General features: G+C 44.7%; 1 protein-coding gene across 1 annotated transcript in view; it reads right to left on the reverse strand.

Moving 5' to 3' along the window:
- Positions 1 to 22,626, reverse strand: part of CACNA2D3 (calcium voltage-gated channel auxiliary subunit alpha2delta 3) — an 839,655-nt gene that overhangs the window by 153,371 nt on the left and 663,658 nt on the right. The window contains exons 18-24 of the mRNA XM_061129193.1: positions 14,056 to 14,139; positions 9,075 to 9,146; positions 8,747 to 8,808; positions 7,299 to 7,366; positions 3,840 to 3,885; positions 3,584 to 3,681; positions 1,395 to 1,488 (exon numbers count right to left, since the gene is read on the reverse strand). Of these exons, the coding sequence (XP_060985176.1) occupies positions 1,395 to 1,488; positions 3,584 to 3,681; positions 3,840 to 3,885; positions 7,299 to 7,366; positions 8,747 to 8,808; positions 9,075 to 9,146; positions 14,056 to 14,139 (524 nt within the window). The remainder of the gene's footprint in view (positions 1 to 1,394; positions 1,489 to 3,583; positions 3,682 to 3,839; positions 3,886 to 7,298; positions 7,367 to 8,746; positions 8,809 to 9,074; positions 9,147 to 14,055; positions 14,140 to 22,626) is intronic.

The following is a 22,626-nucleotide window of genomic DNA, read 5'->3' on the forward strand; positions in this document are numbered from 1 at the left end:
GGTTGTACTTTCAAAGCATGCCTCTTGTGCATCCCTTCTCTCTGTGCCCACAGCCACTGCCTTGGTCCAAGTGACAAATCCCTTGACCTGCTACATATATATATATATATATATACCCTCATTACACTCTATTATTTACATATCAGAAGGATTTTTTTTAATGCAAATCTGATCATCTACTTCTTAAAATCTTAAAATGTCCTTAAAATTCTTCAGGGATTTTCCAATATTCTGACTATAAAGTCCAAAATCCTTAACCTGATTCCCAATGTTCTAAACCATCAGGCCCCAATGAACCCTTATCTCTGACATCTTCCAGCCTATCCTCTACCTTTCAGCTCTGCTGGCCTTCTTTAAATTCCTCAACCGTCCAAATAGCCTCTTACCTCACGGTCTTGCACATGCTGTTCCATTTCTCTGGAATTCTCCTACAGAACACGTGAACTAGCTCCATGACACAAAAGCCTTTCCTTTCTTCTATCTCCACTCTAGGTCTTATTACAGTCTACATGTCTAATTTTTCCTTCATAATTATCACAATTCTCAATCACACTATATATCATAGGCACCACAATAATAAGGACTATGTTTGATTGAGTTATTTCCATTTCACCAATATCTGGCCCAGTGCTCGTCACATAACAGACATGCAATCGATATTTGATGAATGAATGAATGAAAATGAGAGCAGAGTGAATGACAGACCTAATAGAGGAGAATAGACAAAAGGGAAGATAAAAGAAGGAGAGGAACGAATAAAGAATAAAAAAGGAGAAAGAACTGAATAATATACAACATGAAGGCAAAGAACAAAAGGAACTTTTTAAAAATTTTTTAATCATTAACAGCCTACTTAAAGTAGTAAAATAGTAGTAATAATAATAATAAGCTACTGAAGCACTTCTCACCCTAGTCTTTGACAACAGCTTACATGGGTTGCCCTCCTCCCCCTACATCCTCCACTTCAGAAATAAAACCGCAGAGTTATATCTGACACCCTAATGGAACAGAGCTCTCACTTTCCTGTCCTCCTCACAACCTAGCCTGGCCCAGATCCCAAGTTCCCTCCAGACTGTGAAGGAGAGGGAGCCATGGCAGGGCAGGAAGCAAAATGCTCCTTCCGCCTCCCTCTCTCTCGGAAGTGTCACCCTACCTCAGCAGACCAAATTGCATGTAATGTTAAAATTCAAACAAATTATATGTCAAACTCAGGAGCTTGCCATCCAAGTCAGAGCCGCTAATCTGCTCTAGCTCTTGTGGTTTGGAGCTTTGGGGAAAATTAAAGAACTTTAACACCAGCCTCCTAAAGCAGCTTTAGTTCTTTAAACCATAACCATATTTCGGACGGCTTGTGGGGAAATGGCCATGAAAAGGGGACACGTGCAACCACTTACTCAGATTTGTTGAGGGCAAGGCTGGTCCAATAGGCTTCAATGGGAGCACTCACCACAGCATCAAAAAGGACTTCCTGTATCAATTCTTTATCACCTGTTGGGAAGATCAGACTTGAAAAGATGTCTTTGGCTGGACCCCAAACTCCAGCATGAGAGGTGCTCACCAGGCTCATTTTGCAGTATCTGCAGGCTACTATCTCCTATGGTGTGTTGCTATGTTAACTGCCCCCCAGGTGAAAATATGAAACAGCTCTGACACCTGATACACCATAAGACAAGGGACTCCAAAGCATCTGGACAAGATGATAGTAAGTTGAGAGTTCTGGGTGTCTCACACTTCAAGTTTCCGCTTTCCCTCCCCATCAAGTAGTTGATGCCATAGACCAGCAAGCCAACTCCGGGATTTGGAGATTTGGAGATTGGAAGGTAGCACTCCTCAGAAAGTTTGCTCTTTTCATCCCCATTTCTGCCCTCTATCAAAATTTGCAATTCTTCAGGGCCCTGATCTTTATTGTAAGGGAGAGGGATATGATAATCATTCCTGGGACTCTTTATTTTGTGACTTCTTCCATCTAAGCTTTTATTTATTTATTTTCATCTTAAAGTGGGACATCCATCCTTATCCAGATGAATTCTTGACAGAGCTCTGTGGAAGAGGATGAGAAATCAGGAGGATAGCATGAGTCTAGCAGAAGCATCCTACAGCCCTCCAGCTTTATCACCTATAGCAGGCCAGTCCTCACCGTGGCTGGTGGCCAAGAAGATGGTGCAGCTTTGCTGTAAAAGCAAAACCTGCAAACAGCTCATCATGACTTAGACAGTGAATAAATTGAGACACAGTTACATAGTAGAATACCACACAGTAATTCAAGCAAATGCATCAGAGCTAAATGATCAACACCAATCTCAAAAATATAATGTATGATGAGTGAAACACAGGTTGTAAGATAATATATATTATACAATATATATAAATTTCAGTATACAAAGTAATGAACATAATGGCATATAATGGATATGGATACATAGGTATATATGTATATATTTGGTGTGTGTGTATATATATATATATATATATATATATATATATATATATATTACACAATGCACGGGAATGATGAATAAATACAAAGAGGTAATTCTCTCTGAGGGGGCACTCAGGGTCTTCAACATTATCTTTGATGTTTCATTCCTTAAAAAGTACCTGCAGCAAATATGGCAAAAAGTTTAAAATTTGACAAAGCTGGATGGTAAATGTAAGTGCTTCTTTATATTAGTGTCCACTTTTGTTTCTTAAATATATCACTCAAAAAGGCAAATAAAACAAAAAACTGAGTTCACATGACGTCCATCTGATCCTTTCTCTACCAGAGCATATCCCATCATCATGAAGATGAGGTTTGGATGTGGATAATCTTACCCCTCTCATAGGGCTGTTAGGTTTTTCTGTAAGATAACACATGCAAAGAACTTTTCATACCACTAATAAGTGGTATCTGCTAGGGGTAGGGATGAGTGCCATGCTGGTTTCTGGTGAATCCCTTGTGCCCAGACTTTAGCTACCGGAACTAACCAACACAAACCTGTGTTTGTGTAGGGGACTGCTCTTGCACTTGGTGAGCACCAGGCCTGCTGCTGCTCTCTCCTGACCCCACGCCTTCTCCCCCTGCACCAGCTACTGGCCATTTCTGATTCACCGAGCTCCCTTAGAGGGCACTTGGTAGGAGGAAGGGCAGCAGAATGTACACTGCAAGAGGCAACACGTCACAGCGGCAGTCCCACTCTGGACAGAAACCAGAAGACATAGAGCATGGCCTTGGATGAGACAAGTCTTATTTTCAGCCCTTGTGTCTCATTTGCAAAATAAGAGAGTAGCTGTTGATAGTCTCCTCCCAACTGTAACATTTTCATCCTACTCAGGTGCTTGACTAAATGGTTTGGTAATAGGACACATCCAATGTGAAGGGTTAAATTGGGATTGGGGATCTGCATGACTCTTGACAACCCACTTCTTTCTCCTGTTCCTACAGGAGGCAGCCATTTGGCTGGATATCTTGTGACTGATCACCTTTGTCAAAGCAAAGCTTCCCTTAAAAACTGAGAGGAAGTATAGTTTTGAATTCACCCACACCTCCCTCCACTACCCAACCGCCACATGCACAAACATGTGCATTTGAAAGCACACTCACATTGGAGCAGAGGCTCTTTGCCTTTGAGGTAGAGTTTAATAGCTTCTAGCTGAGACAGATGACGGTGCTCTGGGTGTAGGTCAGTGTTGCAGTAGGACCTAGGAACGTGACATGGCCCAAAACAAGAATGTGTACATATTTATGGCATCACTTTCCTTTGCCTTTGAATCAGGAGAACTGGTCAAGGAAGTACAGGCAACTTGAAATCAAAGAGGACAATAAATACCAATGCTGAGAAGGACTGTTTCATTCTTACCATTCATCTGCCAAGGACACATCAGGGTGTTCTAAGTCATGCAGGCCTGGAGGTCAAGGAGAAGGGCATCATGAGTATGTATCATCTGTGCGGGGCACTGACTACCTGCAGTCTCTTCTGTGCTTCAAATGTTCTAGGGTTATGGCCACGGGGAGAGGGGGTTAAGAGTAGACATCAATCCCAAAGACACCTGCCTGGGAAAAGGGACCCTCACATAGGAAACATTTTTGTCTCAGGTAGAACCTTCCCCCAACTTCCACTTCATTTAGCCACTACTGCAACTTCCCCAGACAGAGTCTCCCAGAAAACACAACTCCTTGAAGATAAATGATGCACCAGTGAGTCCTGGGAAAGAAGCTTAGCACAACAGTGGAGACACCGACTTTGGAGGCCCATACGGTTCAGCCTGAGTCAGGAACTTGAGTGGGCCACTAAACTCCTGTGTGATGTCAGCAGGTTGCTTTACTTTTCTAAATGTCAGTTTCTTTTTGTGCAAAACAGTAATAATAATCATCCCTAAGGGACAGGTGGTTGTGAGGGTGCAATTATAGGTTGAATGGTATGAGACCGCCAAAACTGAACTGGTTTTATCCAGCAAAAACTGCTAGGTGATACAGGATCCTAAGTAGAAATGAGTCGTCAGTCTGGAGAGGTAGCTAGGAGCACTGAGGCTTGCAGGGAATTGGAGAGTGTTTATAGAATGCTCAAGATGCCCTAAGTGTATGAAACCACTCTTTCTCCTTGTCTCTTTATGTGACTCACTTTCATGGGTCATCAGCAGACACACACTTTTAAGTGACCATCTCAGAAACCCCACTGATTGAGAATGGCAGTCTCCCTCATGACCAATGATATCTTACTGCACTCAGGAGTCCAGTACCCTCCTCAAACACAAATGTGCACAATAAACAGCAAAATACTAGAACTGGCATCACACACTCTTGTTTGATTTCATAGTTAGTTGGGAATAAATTATATAGAATATCATCCTATATGACGCAAGTGGCCATATCCTGGCTCCAACACCTACTGGCGGAATGAGATTGGGAACGTCACCAGTAGTGCCAAAGGTCACAGACTACAGGAGAGGGTTGAATGGGATAGTGACTAGTCCCTAGGGCAATCTGTGCACCAATGCATGCTTTCTTCCCTTGCTTCTTCCACTCCTCCCTCCCTCCCTTCCATTCTTCCTTCCATTTATTTATGGAGCATCAACTATGAGCCAGGTACTATTCTAGGTCTAGAGCCTTGAAAACATAACAGAGACCAAAAGAAAAAGCACTGATTGTCTCATGATATTTACTTTCTAGTGGCAGAAAAGAGATAAGAAAACAAAGTTAAAATACATAACGTATCACTAGTGAGGACTATGAAGTTAGGGAGAGAATGAAGCAAGCAGAGAGGGCACCAAGGGATGGGGAGGGATGAGGGAGTGTCAGTGTTACTGCTGGAGTCTGGGATGCTTCACTGAGACAGTGACTTTAAGCAAAGAACTGCAAGAGGTGAGGGGAGAGCCAGGGAGTAACTGAGGTGCTCGTGGCAGAAGGAATCACGGGTGCAGAGGCCCTGAGATGGGATCCCGCCTTCCTGGAATATTGGGTTAATGACATCAGTTCTATATATATTTCGAGTTTTTGTTCTCATCAGTCTTCATCTACAAATCTCTCTCTGCTTAGACCCTAAAGTGAAGATCTTTTTGATTGATTCCTCTCTGAGCTCCTAGACCACCAAGGAAATATGGCTATTCTCTAACTCTCTCACCTCCAATTTAGATACTCCTGACAAAATCACATCTACTCTTGATTGATAATGCTGACAATAACATTAGCTCTAACTGACTGAACAAGTACTGTGTACAACATATCTGTATCAAGATATGTGTGTGTGTGTGCGTGCGCATGCATGCACATGCGCTCAGTCATATGCTCTTGGCAACTCCATGGACTGTAGCCTGCCAGGCTCCTCAGTCCATGGAATTCTCCAGGCAAGAATATTGCAGTGGGTAGCCACTCCCTTCTCCAGGGAATATCCTGACCCAGGGATTGAACCCATGTCTCTGGCATTGCAGGCAGATTCTTTACCATCTGAGCCCCCAGGGATTGTTCTGACCATGAGCTATTTCCTTACCTTGACCTCAGATGGCTTAGATGTGAATTTTCTGTCTTCATGAGCAGGACATCTACAGAGTCACACATGGCTCATGGAGCCAGAAAATTAAAGAAGTTTTAAAAAAAGATCCCTGAGAAAACATCGTGTTGAGTATCTTGGTCAAATCACAAAGTTGCCTGTTTTTTCTTGCCTGTCTCTAGGAAGAGGAAGCACACACTTGATTACCTCTGCAGTGGGGACACTCTGAGCTTTGTCTGGATCAAAATGACCCACATTCACTCTCCTTCCTATTCCTTAAGATCTCACAATCAGTTGGGAGATAAAACCCAAAGTCCATGAAACATTGTGAGGACCCTGGGCAGTAGACCAGAAGGCCATATATGGAATCTGCCATTTCAGGGATTTCCAATCTCCTTCTTCCTTCTCTGCTACCTCACTGGAATGAATCACAAAGCAGTCCGGCTTCTGGAAGTTCACTACACTCGTTTGTAACCAGCTCTAACCCATGAAAAGCTTGATTGTAACTGACCTTCCCACTCTTGGCACACTCCCTGAGGATACCCAAAAAGAACACTGGTCTGGTCTAACTCCTTCTCTGTTAAGACGCAAAATTTAACACCTGGGTAGTGCCATTCTGGGAGTGAAGGCTTTCACAGGCTAGCCCCAGTGCTCCTTATGACTGGTGATACTGGTAAAGATAACTTCTCTGAGCTACTGGGTTGTTGGGAGATGTAAAGGACAGTATGGGGGTGATAGCAGTTTTAAAGATTAAAGGGCTGTAACAACTGCTACGATTTAATGGGAGTTCCCAGAGCACTGGTGCTTTATGAAGACAGGAAGAGCTAAGAACCTCAAGATGCTCCTAATTCCTTCTGACTTAGATAAATCATTTGAATGATCACATTTCCCTTCGACCTAGGCTGCCTCAAAACACAAGTGAAATTTGTAGCTCAATGTGGAGAAGACTAAGGCTTGCCTACCTTTGTTTTCCTTTTCCTGGGCTTGAGTTTTTCTACTAATTCATATTTTTCTTGGTACTGATTTTTATGTATGAGAAGAATACAGCTGGTAGATGGATGATTCCTATGAGTTGCCTCGACAACTTTGTGGATAAAAGCACAACATAAATAAATGAAACTATAAGGAAAGCCCCCACTATCTGGGAGTCCCAGGCATCTGAAACAGTCTAAGAGAGCAAGGTAAAATCAGGGGGGTAAATGGTTGAGTCAAATGTCTAGGAATTAGAAAAAGGGTTGGATAGCTGAGCAAATTCTTCAGCTAACCCAATGGCTGGCTTCAGGGCTTTCTTCCCACATGAAAGGAGTAAGATGGATAAAGACAGCATCTTACCTTCTTCAATAGTTACGTTCCCTCGGAAGAAATATTTCCCATGGCCTCTGGAGAGCGCCACACCTAAACTGTGCAGAGAAACAAAGCAGATCTTGAAATCCATAACATTGACTGGAACAGACTTGTGAGCTAACTTTTTATTTTCCATTTTCACATTTCCATTTCATGCTCTGTAAGCAATGTTTTTTTTTTTAAAGTTTACTTTCAAAACTCCACTAATTAGAGTTGGTGCTGATCTTAGATTTGATCAGCTGCTTCAAAGTCATTTCTGATCGGAAGTGCAGCAGCAATGGGTGGCTCTAGAGTATGTTTAAAAGAGGTGTGGCAAACTGCTACAAGCCCTTGAGCAAGCCCTTCTCTTAGATGCTTTTGTAAGAGCTACATGCCCTAATAATCTTCATTACCGCTTTATGCATCCCCTGCCCTACATTTAGCCACACAAGGGTCTTTCCAGACCACAGAGTTTGAGATGAGGGAAAATTAACCCCTTTCTAATGGCAAAAATGAACACTTCTGTTGTCACTTGAATGCAACCACATGACTGTATGGTGGGTTTCTTTGCCCAACCCTCTTCCTTGTCTGATAGATTTTTCACACTCTCACACTCTTAAAAGTCTTGATTTAAGCTCCTTCCTTTTTCACCTAAAGTCAGAGAATATGTTTTGATAACACGGTCTCATCGTTTGGCAAACTCACTTAGCAGTCACGTGTTTCCTCAAGTGCTCTGGTTCCAAATGGAATTCACCCAAGATCCCTGGCCATATATGACAACAACACCACAGATTTTATTACAATGGATCCAGAGTCAGTAAACTCTTTTTCCCCTGAGCCCTGTGAGGCATCAGTTGAAGAACACAAAGCAGCCCTACCAAAATAACTTTTTACAAAAAACATCATCACACTAAGTTAATAGCGGGAAACTTTAGAATGCCACATAAGAAAGCAGGCAAGGGGGAAGGTGCAATTTTCAAGATTTTTTTTACAAAGATAAACAACAGGATTGAAAGGCAGACAAGCACAGAGGAACAGTACGGAGAAATTAAAACCGAAGCGCAACACGTAGGGATGAATATGCTGCCTCGGAGTGTGAAGGATCTCTTTTTGATCATGGAAATAAAGGGCAGCAAGTTAGATGGTTAAGGACCCTGGTAACCCGCTGAATTTATCTCTCCACCCTTAGTTGGAACCCCCAAAGCTTATCTGCTTGATAATGAGATGCAAAGCCATGGCAAATTGAATGAGTTCTCCTAGGTGAGCCTGAACCATTTTTCCCCTTATGGAAAACAAAAACAAAAGCAGCCTGGGAAAAGCCCCTTCCTCACTCTTTCCAGCCTTTAGGCAGGATGTTTGGTTATCTTCAGATGATGAGCTCTGAGAGTGTCAGCAGGTTTTGTACAAACACAACTGATGGGTCTGATGGAATGTCCATGTATTATGGTCAGCTCTACCTGAAAGGAGTACCCTTGATGTCTGTATAATAGTAGTCATTTGTCATCACCAAAACCCGTTTCTAGATTGAAAAAAAAAAAAAAAAAAAAGTCGTAGAGAAAAGAAAACATGGTTAGTCTGCTAGGTGACGTTTTCAGAAATAAATAAAAATAAATGGACACACTATGATCAGGTTAACAGTACTACATGAATCTTGTTTGAGATAAGTAAAGACAAGAGAAAAATGAGCTCAGTGAATGATATTTACTCCAGATAGAGCTTTCAAAGCTAATTTTTCACAGTGGTTTGTTTTAAATTAAGCGGCAAGAATGTTTGAGAAAAATGTACCCCTTTGTCCACTGTCTTCTTCACCTCCATGGAAAACTTCCCGGTCTTTCTATTCACCATGGCATTTCTTAACTAAAATGATAAAAGAAAATCGGGGTTAGTTCTTCCCAGGGTTATCATACTGTCTTGGACACCTTTCACCATCTAGCTTGAATGCATATTTGGTGGCTTGTGTAAGCAAGGCTGGGCCATTTCCCCATCCACTCTTGGTGTACTTGTGCAGTAAGTCTAAATTCTATTCTCAGATCTCTGAAATGCGACTCTAGAAGAATAAACAGCCAACTGCTCTTGTCTAGGGGGAGAGAGGCTAATAAAAATAAATAAAGGACCATCAAACCTCAATTTGGGGTGCTCATGTAAACCTCAGGGCAACAGTGACCAAAAAAACCTGTACAATGTTAAATCCTGAGAGTCAAGGAACGAACCCCCAGCAAATGCTAAAATACTCAAGAAACAAGGAATCTCAGGGCACAAGTCACATTTTCACAAAAGGTATTGGTTTGTTATGGAGAAAATCATTTTTCAAAACACAAGCAAGTTAAAGATATTTTCCTATATAGTAGTTTTTTGTTTGGTTGGTTGTTTTCAAAAGCCAACCATCTGGAAGACAGGGATTAGCTTTTCACAGCATGAACCATCTTCAAATACTCTCTGAGAAATCTGGGCCACTGAAAAGCCTGACTGAGGCTGATGGGCAGTGAACGGGGCAACCCTGCATCTGATTTTTGAAGGTCTCATCTGGGAACCGTGAGCCTTCGTCCCTTCCCCCACCCCTGGCTGATCTCTGCTAATTACTTGTGGCCCTTCTGTGAGTTCAGAGAAGGACAGCAGACACAGTGATGAAAGATGTGCCATCATGGGCACCAATAGGAGACGACTGGAAGGCCATTTAATGAAATAGGAGCAAATGCTGACATGCCACAGCCTGTCAGGAAAGGCTTTTTCCCAGCCCCATGCTTGTTTTTTTCTTTTAATTCTTTCCCCTCTTTTCTCCTTTGAGGAGCTTGAATAAGATCTGGCCGATAGAGAACTGCAGTGCTTGCAAGCAACCTAAATTTGATGCGGGGCCTGTCTAGATTTGGGTTCACATTCCCATCTTCTGTGCAAGAGAGTAAAAGCATAATTTTTAGCTGGAGGCATGTATAAAATAAAACATATATTTTACTCTAGATATTTTTTAACAACACATAATGGGCATTTCTGGAAATATTTTCCCATTTTAACTTTTGTGGTTTTGGATGGGGAGAGCTGGTCCTAATTAAGTCTACTTTCTAACTCTTAAGAACAGCTCGATTTATCTTCGACATGGTTTTCATTTTTCCTCTTTCTGGTGCCTGCCTAAAGCCATTTGGGACCTGCCCCTCTCACATTCCCCAGGCGAGTCAGAGATTAGGTAAGCTTCTCCATGCCTCAGCGCCACCCCACCCCCAACTCCCAGTAGCAAAGGATGATCCGCGCCAGGACCTGGGAGGGTCCAAGGCCAGGGTCACTAATACTTTCTGGAGGCAGAAGCTTAGATGATTAGTCTAGTCTTTCCCTGCCTGCAGCGCAGGAGACCGGGGTTCGATCCCTGGGTAGGGAAGATCCCCTGGAGAAGGAAATGGCAACCCACTTCAGTATCCCTTGCCTGGAAAATTCCAAGGATGAGGAGTCTGGTGGGCTATCCTCCATGGAGTCACAAAGAGTCAGACACTGAGCGGCTTCACTTTCTCTCTTTCCTTCAGTTATAATGGAAATAGATTACATGTATTGAACACTGAGGCAGGACAGCACTGTAATTCAGAAATGGACTCTGGAGCCAGAAGTTTGAACGGATCATTGACCCCCACTGTGCCTCAGTTTCTCTTTCTGCGAAATGGAACTAATGATAGCACGTCTCATAAAGTTGCAGTGAGAATCTGATGATCTACTATGTAGAAGAGCGCCTTGTACACCCTAAGCATTCGTAGGTGTAAGCTGTCCTCCATGGTCATCCTCACCAGCCAGCAGCATCTTCATTATTATCCCCCTCACTTTTCTTTCATGTCAGACTCCTTTCAATAGCTTAAAATATTAGGATTCAAACTCCAGTCTGCTTGACACAGATATGACCTCACATCATTTTTGGAAGTACATAGGGTCTACGTTATAAATGTGGTCATGAAATTCAACACAAGCTTAGCTGCCAAGAGAAGTAGGAGGCTCCTTCCAAGAACTTCTCCACAGCTGGGCAGACACATGCTGCTTCTTCCTCGACTCTGCCTGTCTGGCGTTTTCGAGATCTTGACTTAAACTGCCCTCTGCTACCTTTATGCAAACCCCACTGGCAGACACATGGGCATGGGGGCGCTTGTGTAGCCTTCACAAAGATGCTTTACATAGATTCCAGAATTCTCTAATCAAGGATGTGCAAATCCCTAGGAGAGAAATGGTGACTAGGGTTTTCACAATCAAGCACATTGATAGTGAAGGAATTCATGTCTCAACTGCACCTTCTGTTCAAGGAGACAAGAGACCCAAATTAAATACGCAAAACCAGAGAACTACTGGTGAAGAATAAGAGCACTGACTTGCTAGAGGTGTGGGAACTCTGAAGGCAGACACAGAATCCAGTCCTGGCAATCATGTCAAGGTGAGGGACACGGCTGGGAATCCGATGACAAAGGAAGAAAAGGGCAAGGAAACAGAAAGCATCTGTCAAATCATCGTTAGTTAAAGGTGGTATCAGCTCACGGAAAATCAACCTGGGCACAGGTGATGATGACCCGACAACTGGGGTATAGATGAGCCAAGTAATAGATCTCTTCAGGAAACCTAAAAAGGATAAGTGCAGGTGTCTGCCTACTGTTTAACAAGCAGAAGGCCAGCTTCCTGGATGTGGGGACTCCCAAGTAAGAATGAGCATCAAGTTTGCCTCCCGTGTCAATTAAAATGTAAAAAAATGAAGAAAGGGATGGAGAAGCATGATGATGACAGGGTTCAAAACTTCTTGGAAAGAAAACAAAAAGATGCAGTGAAGTCAAAATAAAGCAACTGATAGAGAGGGAAGAGAAAGCAAAATAATGGAATGCACCCTTTAAAATTACATGATATAGTTTAGCAACAGACATACATTAATAAGAAGGTTATTTGAGGGTTGATAATACTGAGAATGATATTAATAACAGCTACCACTCAGAATGCTCACCATGTTCAAGCAACAATGTTGACACTTTTGTATCTTTCAATACAGTAACATACTGCTGCTGCTGCTGCTGCGTCTCTTCGGTCGTGTCCGACTCTGTGCGACCCCATAGATGGCAGCCCACCAGGCTCCTCTGTCCCTGGGATTCTCCAGGCAAGAATACCGGAGTGAGTTGCCATTTCCTTCTCCAATGCATGAAAGTGAAAAGTGACAGTGAAGTCGCTCAATCATGTCCGACTCCTAGCGACCCCATGGACTGCAGTCTACCAGGCTCCTCCATCCATGGGATTTTCAGGCGAGAGCAACTGGAGTGGGGTGCCATTGCCCTCTCTGAGTAACACACTAGCATTCACAATAGTTCTGTGAGGTACTACTGCCATCATACTCACTTGACTGAGAAAAAAGAACCTATACCAAAATTGAGATGTAGAGAAGATAATGGCTTGCCTGAGACCAACAGCCAGCAAATAGGAGAGGTGGGGCTTGAAACCAGGCAGGCAAATGCCTGAACTGCATTCCTCAGGACTGTGCTAGCCTGCTTCTTGGTTAGGAGCAGGTTGAAAAGGTAGGATATGTACATCAGGTGCGGTACAATCAAAAGCCCAGACATGAATCCTGATGATGATGTTTAAAGAACAAGAAGATACAAAACTATACCAGGTCACTGAGCTGACATGACGTCTCAGGTCACCAGCACTTGGGAAAAGAGAATGGATGAGGAAATAGACTTTTTTTTTTTAAAATCAAACAGCAAAGATTTTGTCTGAATTGGGGCTTAAAAGAGACAGCCCAGATGAAGAAGGAAATAGGTTAAATGTCTAAAACAGATATGATTCTTACATTTTACAAGCAAGGAAATATCTCAGAGATTTATGCTAGCTAGGTAATGTCCAGGTTGCAGAGGATGTGAAGAGAGGAAAAGCAAGCAGCAAGAGGACCATGACGCTGGCTGTATTTCTGAAAGCACAGGAACCCAGCCTGTGCATTTCAAATGGCTCCCCTCAACATCCCTTTGGAAAGCAAGACAGAGGGAGGGGTAGAAACAATGCTGATGCAATGATGAAGCTCAGGAAAGGACCTCAGACAAATCAGGGAGGTACAGGTAGAGAAGCACTGCCTGGGCATGAAGGCTCCATATAGAAAGGGAAGAGCAAGGGTCCAGATCCAGACACCCGGGAAGTTAGGATTTAATTAAGGACAGTCTGCCTGGATTCACAAAAGATGGCGTGTCTAACAAATCTGATTTACTGAGGAAGGAACAAGAAGACTGCTGAGGCTAAATCGTAGGCATGAGGAAAACTTTTGATACAGTCCTGAAGGCTGAGGCTGTCTGGGAAACAAGCATGTGTTACTAAAGTGTGGCGTGGAAAGGGGAAAGGCTGGGATGGCCCCGGAAACAGGGCAGTCAACCAAAGAGGAGGAAAGTGGGTCTGCCAAGCCCTGGCTGGCATCCTGACAGGTAAACTCTGGCCCTGGCTGTGCAGCTGCCCCGCGAGGCTCTGGCCAGGCTCCCCCGAGGGTCGCAGGTCCCATCAATGGCACTCAGAAAGAGTCCAGATTGATCGGCTGCAGAAGGAACCAGAGCCCAAATGCGGATGGTTTTAGACTACACAAAGCAGGCAGGGTGGCTGGAAACACATTTGCACGTGGACCTACCGGCAGGAGAGTTATAAAACCCCAAATGCATACAAGGGCCCATGGTCTCTGCATCCCTCTGATGGCCAGGTGTTCCCCTGGTGGGCCTCTCTTGACCGGCTCCAGGCAGAGGAGGGTAAAATGCAGCGTCCTTCTCACCAGGCTTGAAATCAAATTGCTTACCACATCATCGCGGTCCTCCCACTCCACCTCAGACAGGTCAACACTACTGTAGTTGGGTTTCCTCCGCTTTTTTCCTTCTTCGTACTGGCGGAAGAGGAAGAGAAAGAAAGCATATGACAAACGAAGAAAATATTTCTGTGAGACCACTGGCCAGGGCAACCTTCATCTGAATTCCCGGTTCATGCCTGAGGACTGTGAGTGTAGGGTACCAGGGAGAAGCAGAGGGGCACTCCTGAGTTTTCAAGATCAGGAAAGCTGAACTGAGCCACTAGCAAACATGTGAGCTTCCCAGGTGGCGCAGTGGTAAAGAATCTGCCTGCCAATGCAGGAGACGCAAGAGATGAGGGTTCAATCCCTGAGTCAGGAATATCCCCGGAGAAGAAAATGCCAACCCACTCCAGTATTCGTGCCTGGAAAATTCCATGGACAGAGAAGCCTGGCAGGCTACAGTCCATGGGCTTGCAGAGTTGGACACCGCTGAGCAGATAGAGGGGGAGTAAGTATACAAGCCAATTCTTCGTTTCATATGAATTTACCTGGTAGACTCCTTACCTCTAAACATGCCAGGTGTGAAGCAAAGTTTCCCCCATCCTTGGACATTCTGTGTGTGGAATGGAGCCTTTCTCATCTAATCTAAAGCTTTTATAGCGCACAACTTCATGATACAGGATAGGGAATCTTACATAGTCTGTATTCTGATCTCCATATTTGGCCTTAGCATCCTGGTAATATTTCTCAAACACATGGAACCTTCCACTTGCTATCACACTGGCCACAGCAGTGCTGAGATAAGCAGGGCTACTTAACCCAAAGAGCATGGAGACTGGGAATCACTGCCAGATTTAATGGCCATTAGCACATCTCTCTGGAAAAGCTGATGAGTGCATTAATATCACAGGAAGTTTTTTGAGTTTTTTTTCTCCCTAAAGCACTGATGTTATAGTCACCTGGCAAGCCCACTATTTTATCAGACAGTCCTGGGTCTGGCTGTTCCTGTGTCTCGGGACTTTAATGCTGTATTTATAATGTAGGAAAGTCTGCCCTCTGCTGCAGGCTTAGGATAAGCAACCCCTGTGCCAGTTCAAAAGATATGGCTGATGGCATATTGGAAAAAATACCTATGTATGTATAGCTTTTATTTTTCTTTTTTCCTTTTGTTTCTAAATTAGTCAGCTTGGATTTAACGGGCAGGATGCTAACTCAGCATCACTCTAGGTGTTTTAAGACTCCCAGACCACAGGTTACCATTTTGGACACTGCTCAGTTACTACGAGACAGGTGCTGAAGCGCTCGGTGTGGAGGAGAAAACCACCGCTGGTGCATGGGGCCAAAGAGGGCCACACTGGCCCCGCGGTGGGATCTAGGAGACAGAGGCCAGGCAGGGCAGATCTCCCATCACTGTGGGGCCAGATGGGACTCAGCAGTTTTCCTGCTAAGTTGTTTTCCCTCTGGGCTACATTTCAGGGACGCTGGGGTGTCCTTGAAGAGTACCCGCCCTTACCACCCAGGAAGGCTGCCTCAGCTCTAAGGGGGAGTGGGCTCTGACCACATTGGTCCACCGCCCTTCTACTCCCTTCTCTCAGGTTTTCAATTAACAGACAGTCACGGTCAGTTTTATGACATCAGATCCACTCCAGATGAAGAGGAAGGGAAGTGGTTCCCTCAGAAGCGGCTGTAAACGATAGCAGATTCACAGTTGGATCCTGTTATGGAAAGTTCACTATGTTTGGCCCTTGAGAGAGCCAGGCTGGGGCTGAGCGGGTGGAACAGGAAGGAGGGCAGTGGGGTGCTCACCTCTTCTCAGGGTGAGGAGGTGGGGTGGGGGAGGGGCACACGATGCTAAGAAGCCCTAGAGTCAGACATCCTCGGACCTCTGTTACCTGTACTGATGGTCCTCAGGTTCCATATTGGTAAGAATAATTCCTGGGAGCCACTAGGCAGCCCAGAAGTTTCTTCAGCTCAGCTTCTGACCAATAAAGGTAAAACTTTCATGGTTTCTTGGTAGTCTAATGCTAGGTATATACTGTCTTTTGGAGGAAGTTCTTCCATTGGTCACTTCAAAATCCTCTTTTAATCACTTTGTCAACATGCATTTATTGGACACCTAGCAAGCACAAGGTCCTAAGAATATAAGTAAAGTCAATTAAATGGTGCTTCATTCTTTCCCAAGGACTTGTTTGTGATTTATCACTCTTAATTCTGTCTACTTATAGTCAATTTACTCTCCATGGTGCCTACAGCAAGTTAAATAAGATCACATAGCCAGTATATCACATACCCCCAGCCCTTGACCAAATTTTCATGGCTAGTGAAGTGAAGTGAAGTGAAGTGAAGTGAAGTTGCTCAGTTGTGTCCAACTTTTTGCAACCCCATGGACTGTAGCCTACCAGGCTCCTCCATCCATGGGATTTTCCAGGCAAGAGTACTAGAGTGGGTCACCATTTCCTTCTCCAGAGGATCTTTCCAACCCAGGGATCGAACCCAGGTCTCCTGCATTGTAAGCAGATGCTTTACCGTCTGAGCCACCATTATTTCAACTGCCACTAAAATTTTAGAAAGTGAAAGTCCCTCAGTCATGTCTGACTCTTTGCAACCCCATGGACTATACATGTCCATGTATACAGTCCATGGAATTCTCCAGGCTAGAATACTGGAGTGGGTAGCCTTTCCCTTCTCCACTGGATCTTCCCAACCCAGGGATCGAACCCAGGCCTCCTGCATTGCAGGTGGATTTTTTACCAGCTGAGCCACGAGGGAAGCAATTTTAAAAGACCCCCAAAGTCCTTCATCCTTAGAGAAAGTGTGTCCCTGTCTTTGTTAGAACAGGTGAGCACAGTGGTTCTGCCGCTCACTGGGCATGTGACATGAAGTAAGGCACTCAGCTGCTCCAAGCTTCCTTCCTTCCTGGCTCAACTGCAAAATTGTGAAAAACAGTAATACCTCTGTAGCCAAGGTAGGCTGAGACAATTAACTAGGTACTGTATGTAAGATGGTAAGCACACTCCAAGTTCAGTATGGAATAAACCTTTAATATGCATGTGGCTAGTGTAAGTCCTGAAAAAGTAATAACCGTGGTGAAGACACTAGCTCACGGCATACAAACGTCTAACATGTCATTTCCTTGACATGAAGGAGACCCACTGAATAATTTGTTGGGTCACTGTTGTGCAGACATTAGGCAGGAAGAAGATGTTTGTTGAAGATGATGGTGTCAGATAGTCACACTCATATGCCTCCTGTTCATGTGTAAGATACTTACATACTAAACACCAGGTTGGGACTTGAGACTCTCTTGGCAGAAAACTTCACACCTGTGCTAAAGAACCCAAGTCCTTTTAGATGATACCTGGCAAAAGTGGAATCCACAGAGATGGATCCCATGACTTTTGACCATTCCTAGATATCTTCTTTCCTTGTTTTATTAATAAAACCACTCAAGAAATTCAGTACACTGCACTATTAGTATTCAAGAAACTAGCAGAGACTAGAGAGTAAGGGGAGGAAAGGTTTCCCAGCATGTTGGCCTGAAAGTCATCATATTCCAGCAAGTCTCTAATTTAACTGCATTGAAAGAAACAGACGGGACCAGGGATACACCCTTTGGAATGCCCCTCTACAATATCTGCTAAACCAGTGAAGTAGGTATGAAACAGTCAATACTTTCTGTTTGAGTCTTTATTAATGGGTGAGGCTCTTAAAATACAAACAGAAATCCATACAGTAGTGTAGCAGAGTGACTACTTTGAGTAACAAAAGAAAAAGTCAATGGGCATAGATAAAACGGGTCAAGGACAATGAATAAACTCAGAATGATGATCCTAAATCCACTTTATCTTTTTCTCTTGGTAAAAGAACGCTGGCTCCCCTGGTGGTCCAGTGGTTAAGAATCCACCTTGCAATGCTGGAAACACCAGTTCGATCCCTGGTCCAGGAAAATCCCATACGCTGTGAGGCAACCGAGCCTGTGCACCCCAACTACTGAGCTCATGCTCTAGAGCCCAAGAGTCACAACTACTGAAGCCCATGCACCTAGAGCTCATGCTCAGCAACAAGGGAAGCCACCACCATGAGAAGCCCATGCACTGCAACTAGAGAACAGCCCCTACCTGCCACAACTAGAGAAAGTCCGCACAATAACAAAGGCCCAGTGTAGCCAAAAACACAAATACTTTTAAAAGTTTAAAAAAAAAAAGAAAGAAAAAACTTATTGCTCAGCTAGAGAATAGACCTCCATTAGGAAGATACCTGGGCTATGGACCACCACCACTCATCCCCCACATATTTCAGGGAAATCTCTTTGGTTTTCCTACAGGGAATCCCCATGGACCTCACACTCAGTAAATGCAGTTCTAGGGATGGCAAGACCATCCTGGTTCGGAGGGAAGCCAATGAATGACCTGAGTATGTGAAGGAGACCCACAACTCTCCAGGATGTGGTGAGTAGTAGCTCAGGACTGGGGACATAACTCATACCAACCCGAATGAGACTCAATCTGGGATGCTTTCTTGGATTTATCTGGAAAAAGTAGCTCTCTGTCTACTAGCATCACTAAGGCAGAAGGGGAACTTGAGTTCCTTGTAGCCAACTCTGCCACTGCTTGGAGATAGCCTTCCTGAGAATGAAGCCAGTGCAGAGAAGGCAGAGAAAAGACATGAACAGAGTCCTGAAAGCACGGTGTACGTGCCTGGATCAAGCTTCGCCTGCAATCTTTATACTCTTGGGTGTTTCATGTACCAACACATTCTCTCCACATTACCCTCCTTCTCTTTTTAAAGATGCTTTTTTTAAAAAGCTGTCTTAGGTTTCAAGCATAAGTAGTCATCAGTTCCAACCTGTATATACTAAGTGTCTTTAGTTTTGTGGGTTTTTTTTCTTTTTAAATGAACCATTTTTTTAAAGTACATTTTAAGTGAAGTGTTCACAAACTTTACTTTAATGACTATTTAGAAACTTGTGATTTGTAAAACACCTCACTGCTAATCAAGACAGTCCACTGTGTTTGGGCATTGCTGACCCTCTATACCTGCTTTTCCCGAGAGGACATACGCATGGCTATGGAGTCTGAGGGCGACAGAGAAAGCACTAAACCCTCGAACCTCTGACTCCCAGGTCCGATCTCCCCTCTCCCATGGGATCTGGCCTGGGATGGATCCCGGGTCCCCGCCACACTCCTTCTTCCCCTCCGTGAGGATCTCGTTACTGGGGCTGAGGCATCGGATATGGCATTTGTTAGTGTATCTATAAACTGTAACTTCCTTTGAAAATGTGATTAACGAATTGCAAACGGTTTCCAAAGGTTTATAAACAGATACTTTGAGAGCCACGGGTAGGTTTGTAGTTTTTGGTGCCTGTTTTATGAAAAAAATATGTGGGGGAGAATTTAATAAGGAAAGATATTCTGTGCTATGAAATACTTTGAGGTGGAGTTTCAAATAAAGGCCAGATGTGGTGAACACACCAAACCAGCCTGTGGCCTAAAAGGACGGGGCAAGAAGGGCACCCATCTGAGGAACCAGCCGGAACCATCGGGGGTCTGCCGTAAGTGCCAGAACCTCCCTGGCAGTGTTGAACCGTCTGGATGTGAGTGCCCCTTTGGGTTACCTGCAGATAGATTGTGGAAGCAGAAAGGGATAGGCTAAGGTGATGGCCATGTTCATGTGGGTTTGAACGAAACAAGAATGCCTTTGCTTTTCTGTGTTCTTTTGGGAAAGACTAAAGGAAGTCAGTTATACACATCCATGCAGCCTCTGTGAAACAAATATTATGTGTGCTAATAATTGATAAACAGTTCATGCTGCTCCACGCTGACAACAGGAAGGAAGGAGATGGGGGTGAAGGGCCCATAACTGGAGAGGAAGAGGCCTTGCCCAAAACCAGTGCCATCTGGAGAAGGGGCGTGGCCAGGGCCTGGGAACCAGCCTTGTCTGGGAAAACATTTCTCTCCCGAGCAGTCACGGTCCTCAGCTGGTGGATACCTTCACTGCCTCCTCCTGAGGTCCTGAGTTTCCTCCTGTCTTAGAGGCTAAGTGGCCATTTGAGAAGGAAGAGTGACACGTCTTTCTCTCCTCCACGCACAAGAAAGGATGACCTAGTGGCCATTCCTTCACTCCTTCATTCATCTGTCCATTCACATATCCAAAAATACTGTTCAGTTCCGTTCAGCTCAGTTGCTCAGTTGTGTTCAACTCTTTGCGACCCCATGAACTGCAGCACGCCAGGCCTCCCTGTCCATCCTCAACTGCCAGAGTCCACCCAAACCCATGTCCATTGAGTTGGCGATGCCATCCAACCTTCTCATCCTCTGTCGTCCCCTTCTCCTCCTGCCCTCAATCTTTCCCAGCATTAGGGTCTTTTCAAAATATTGTTGGACACTGATTGTTCATCAGGCCTCAAGCCAGGCTCAGGTGAGCCTTAAGCAAGCACTCAGTCAGAAGCTGACTGTGACGGATCACCTTCTGCCCTCCAACTGCAGGTCACGATTCACAAGGCCAGTTAGGAGAACAGGGAAAAGTCAGGGCCCCAGAGGGAGACTGTGGTTTGAACCAGGTTTGCACCTACAGGCTGTGTGCCCAGGGCTGGCCTGATTTCTCCCAGGGCACCGTGCTCTTCTGCAGGATGGAGGTAAGATCATTCGGCACACGGGGCTGCCGTGAGGAGCAAATGGGCATAGACGCGGTTGGGCATGGCAAGCATCCTGACAAGCAGCGCTTGGGCAATGCGCCGCTGGGTCAGCACTGGGAGCTGCTCATGAGACAGGGCAGCCCACCACATCACGCCCGTCCCTAGAGATGACCTTCACGGGGTAAAACGGTTCTTCACAGTATAGTGAAAGTCGCTCAGTCGTGTCCCACTCTTTGCAACCCATGGACTGTATAGTCCATAGAATTCACCAGGCCAGAATACTGGAGTGGGGAGCCTTTCCCTTCTCCAGGGGATCTTCCCAACCCAGGGATCGAACCCAGGTCTCTCGCAGTGCAGGTGGATTCTTTACCATCTGAGCCACAGGGACGCCTCTTCACAGTATGGCTATTCACAAATTTTTCTAGTCCTTTAAAGAGGCAGTTCAACCTGGCTTGGGGGCCTATTCTTTTTAAGGTCAAAAGGAAGGGTCTCAAACAAGGGCATGGTTCCAAGGGCAGGTGGCCAGGGGGGCTTGTGACAGAGTAATGGTCTCTTTCCCCTAGAATTTGCAAATCAAGGTCTCTTACTGTCATAGCATGTCCTGCCCCAGAGGAGGTGCCCCTAGGGAAGGGAATCACAGGGGTCTGTATCAGTCCCTGCTCTATTGCTACAGTCTAAATGGAACATTTTTTTAAGTCCCCCCACCACACCCCCCCGCCACTGACTTGTCCTGGTTATACATTAACAACTGTTCATTGTAGAAATTTGAAAATAATGAAAAGTGTAAGAAATGAAAAAAGACTGTCCTCACTATCACAACCCAGGGATCACCAGGGGACACTCTATTATCTTTCCCAAAGGACAAGTATTTTGAAGCGGTTACTGTTTTCAGTTTTCTAAGTTCATTGTTTCTCTGACAAGAATTTATAAAATGTAGCAACCAATCTGTTCTGCTTTCCAAGTGACTGCTTTCAGGGAAAACAAAAACAAAAACAAGTTTGTTTCTTTTCTGCTGGCTAGCTTTCCCTCAGCTCCCTATCATTCTTCCTGAAAAGGGTATGTTTCCTGTGCCAGGTATGGTGCTGAGTACTGCACCCATCTCCTGCTAATTCTCACAACTCCACGAGGGGAGTAACACAGAGACAAGGGATGCTGGTAGCACAGTGGCATGGCTAACAGGCAGGGGAACGGGGATTCCTCCCCAACCCTGCCTGGTTTCCCAGTCTTTACCACCCTCTGCACTGCCTTCCTTACCTGGCCCCTTCTCACCAACTCAGGGCAAGCACTGATAGGACTTCATGTAGCCGGCGCGTGAATGGTTGCAGAACCGTCTCGGGAGTCCAAGCCCACGGGCCATTTGTGCCTCTGTTAACAGCCAACTCACAGGGGCTGCCTTGAAACTAACGTTGATGGCCAGGGGTGCGAGAATCAGTTTTAGGTTAGGAATAAGTACAACATCATGCCACATGTCCAATGTATGATATCATATTCACATGATGCCTAACAACGAATATCCAACTCAAGGCCTCAGAGAAGCCTGGTAGTACCTGATGGTATTGATAAAGGATTTCCACCAGAAGTGTGACCCTTTGGTTGTGCAATCACACAACAGCTCAGAGAAGACACATGGTTGGGTGTCATAGGCCCTATGGCAGAAGAGAAATTCCAATGAGTCTGTATTCAGAGCTGAACTCCTTCATGTTCCTGGGAAGATGAGACAACCAGATATACCGAGGGAAACAGGGCCACGGGGGTGTGTAAAGGCAGTCGGAAAGTGGGAGAGAGGCAACCAGGGCATGTCGAGACAACAAGCTTTTCCCTTTTCCTAAAAGGTACCCTGCTCTTATTAATTAATGTTTTTAAGTGTCTCGAAGATGAAAAGTTCTATGTGCTCTTCTAGTGTGATTACAAAATCCTTTTGATCACTCTAAAACTGTAACAGCACTGGT

The sequence above is a fragment of the Dama dama genome, chromosome 24 (assembly GCF_033118175.1).
Source record: "Dama dama isolate Ldn47 chromosome 24, ASM3311817v1, whole genome shotgun sequence".
Classification (NCBI taxonomy): domain Eukaryota; kingdom Metazoa; phylum Chordata; class Mammalia; order Artiodactyla; family Cervidae; genus Dama; species Dama dama.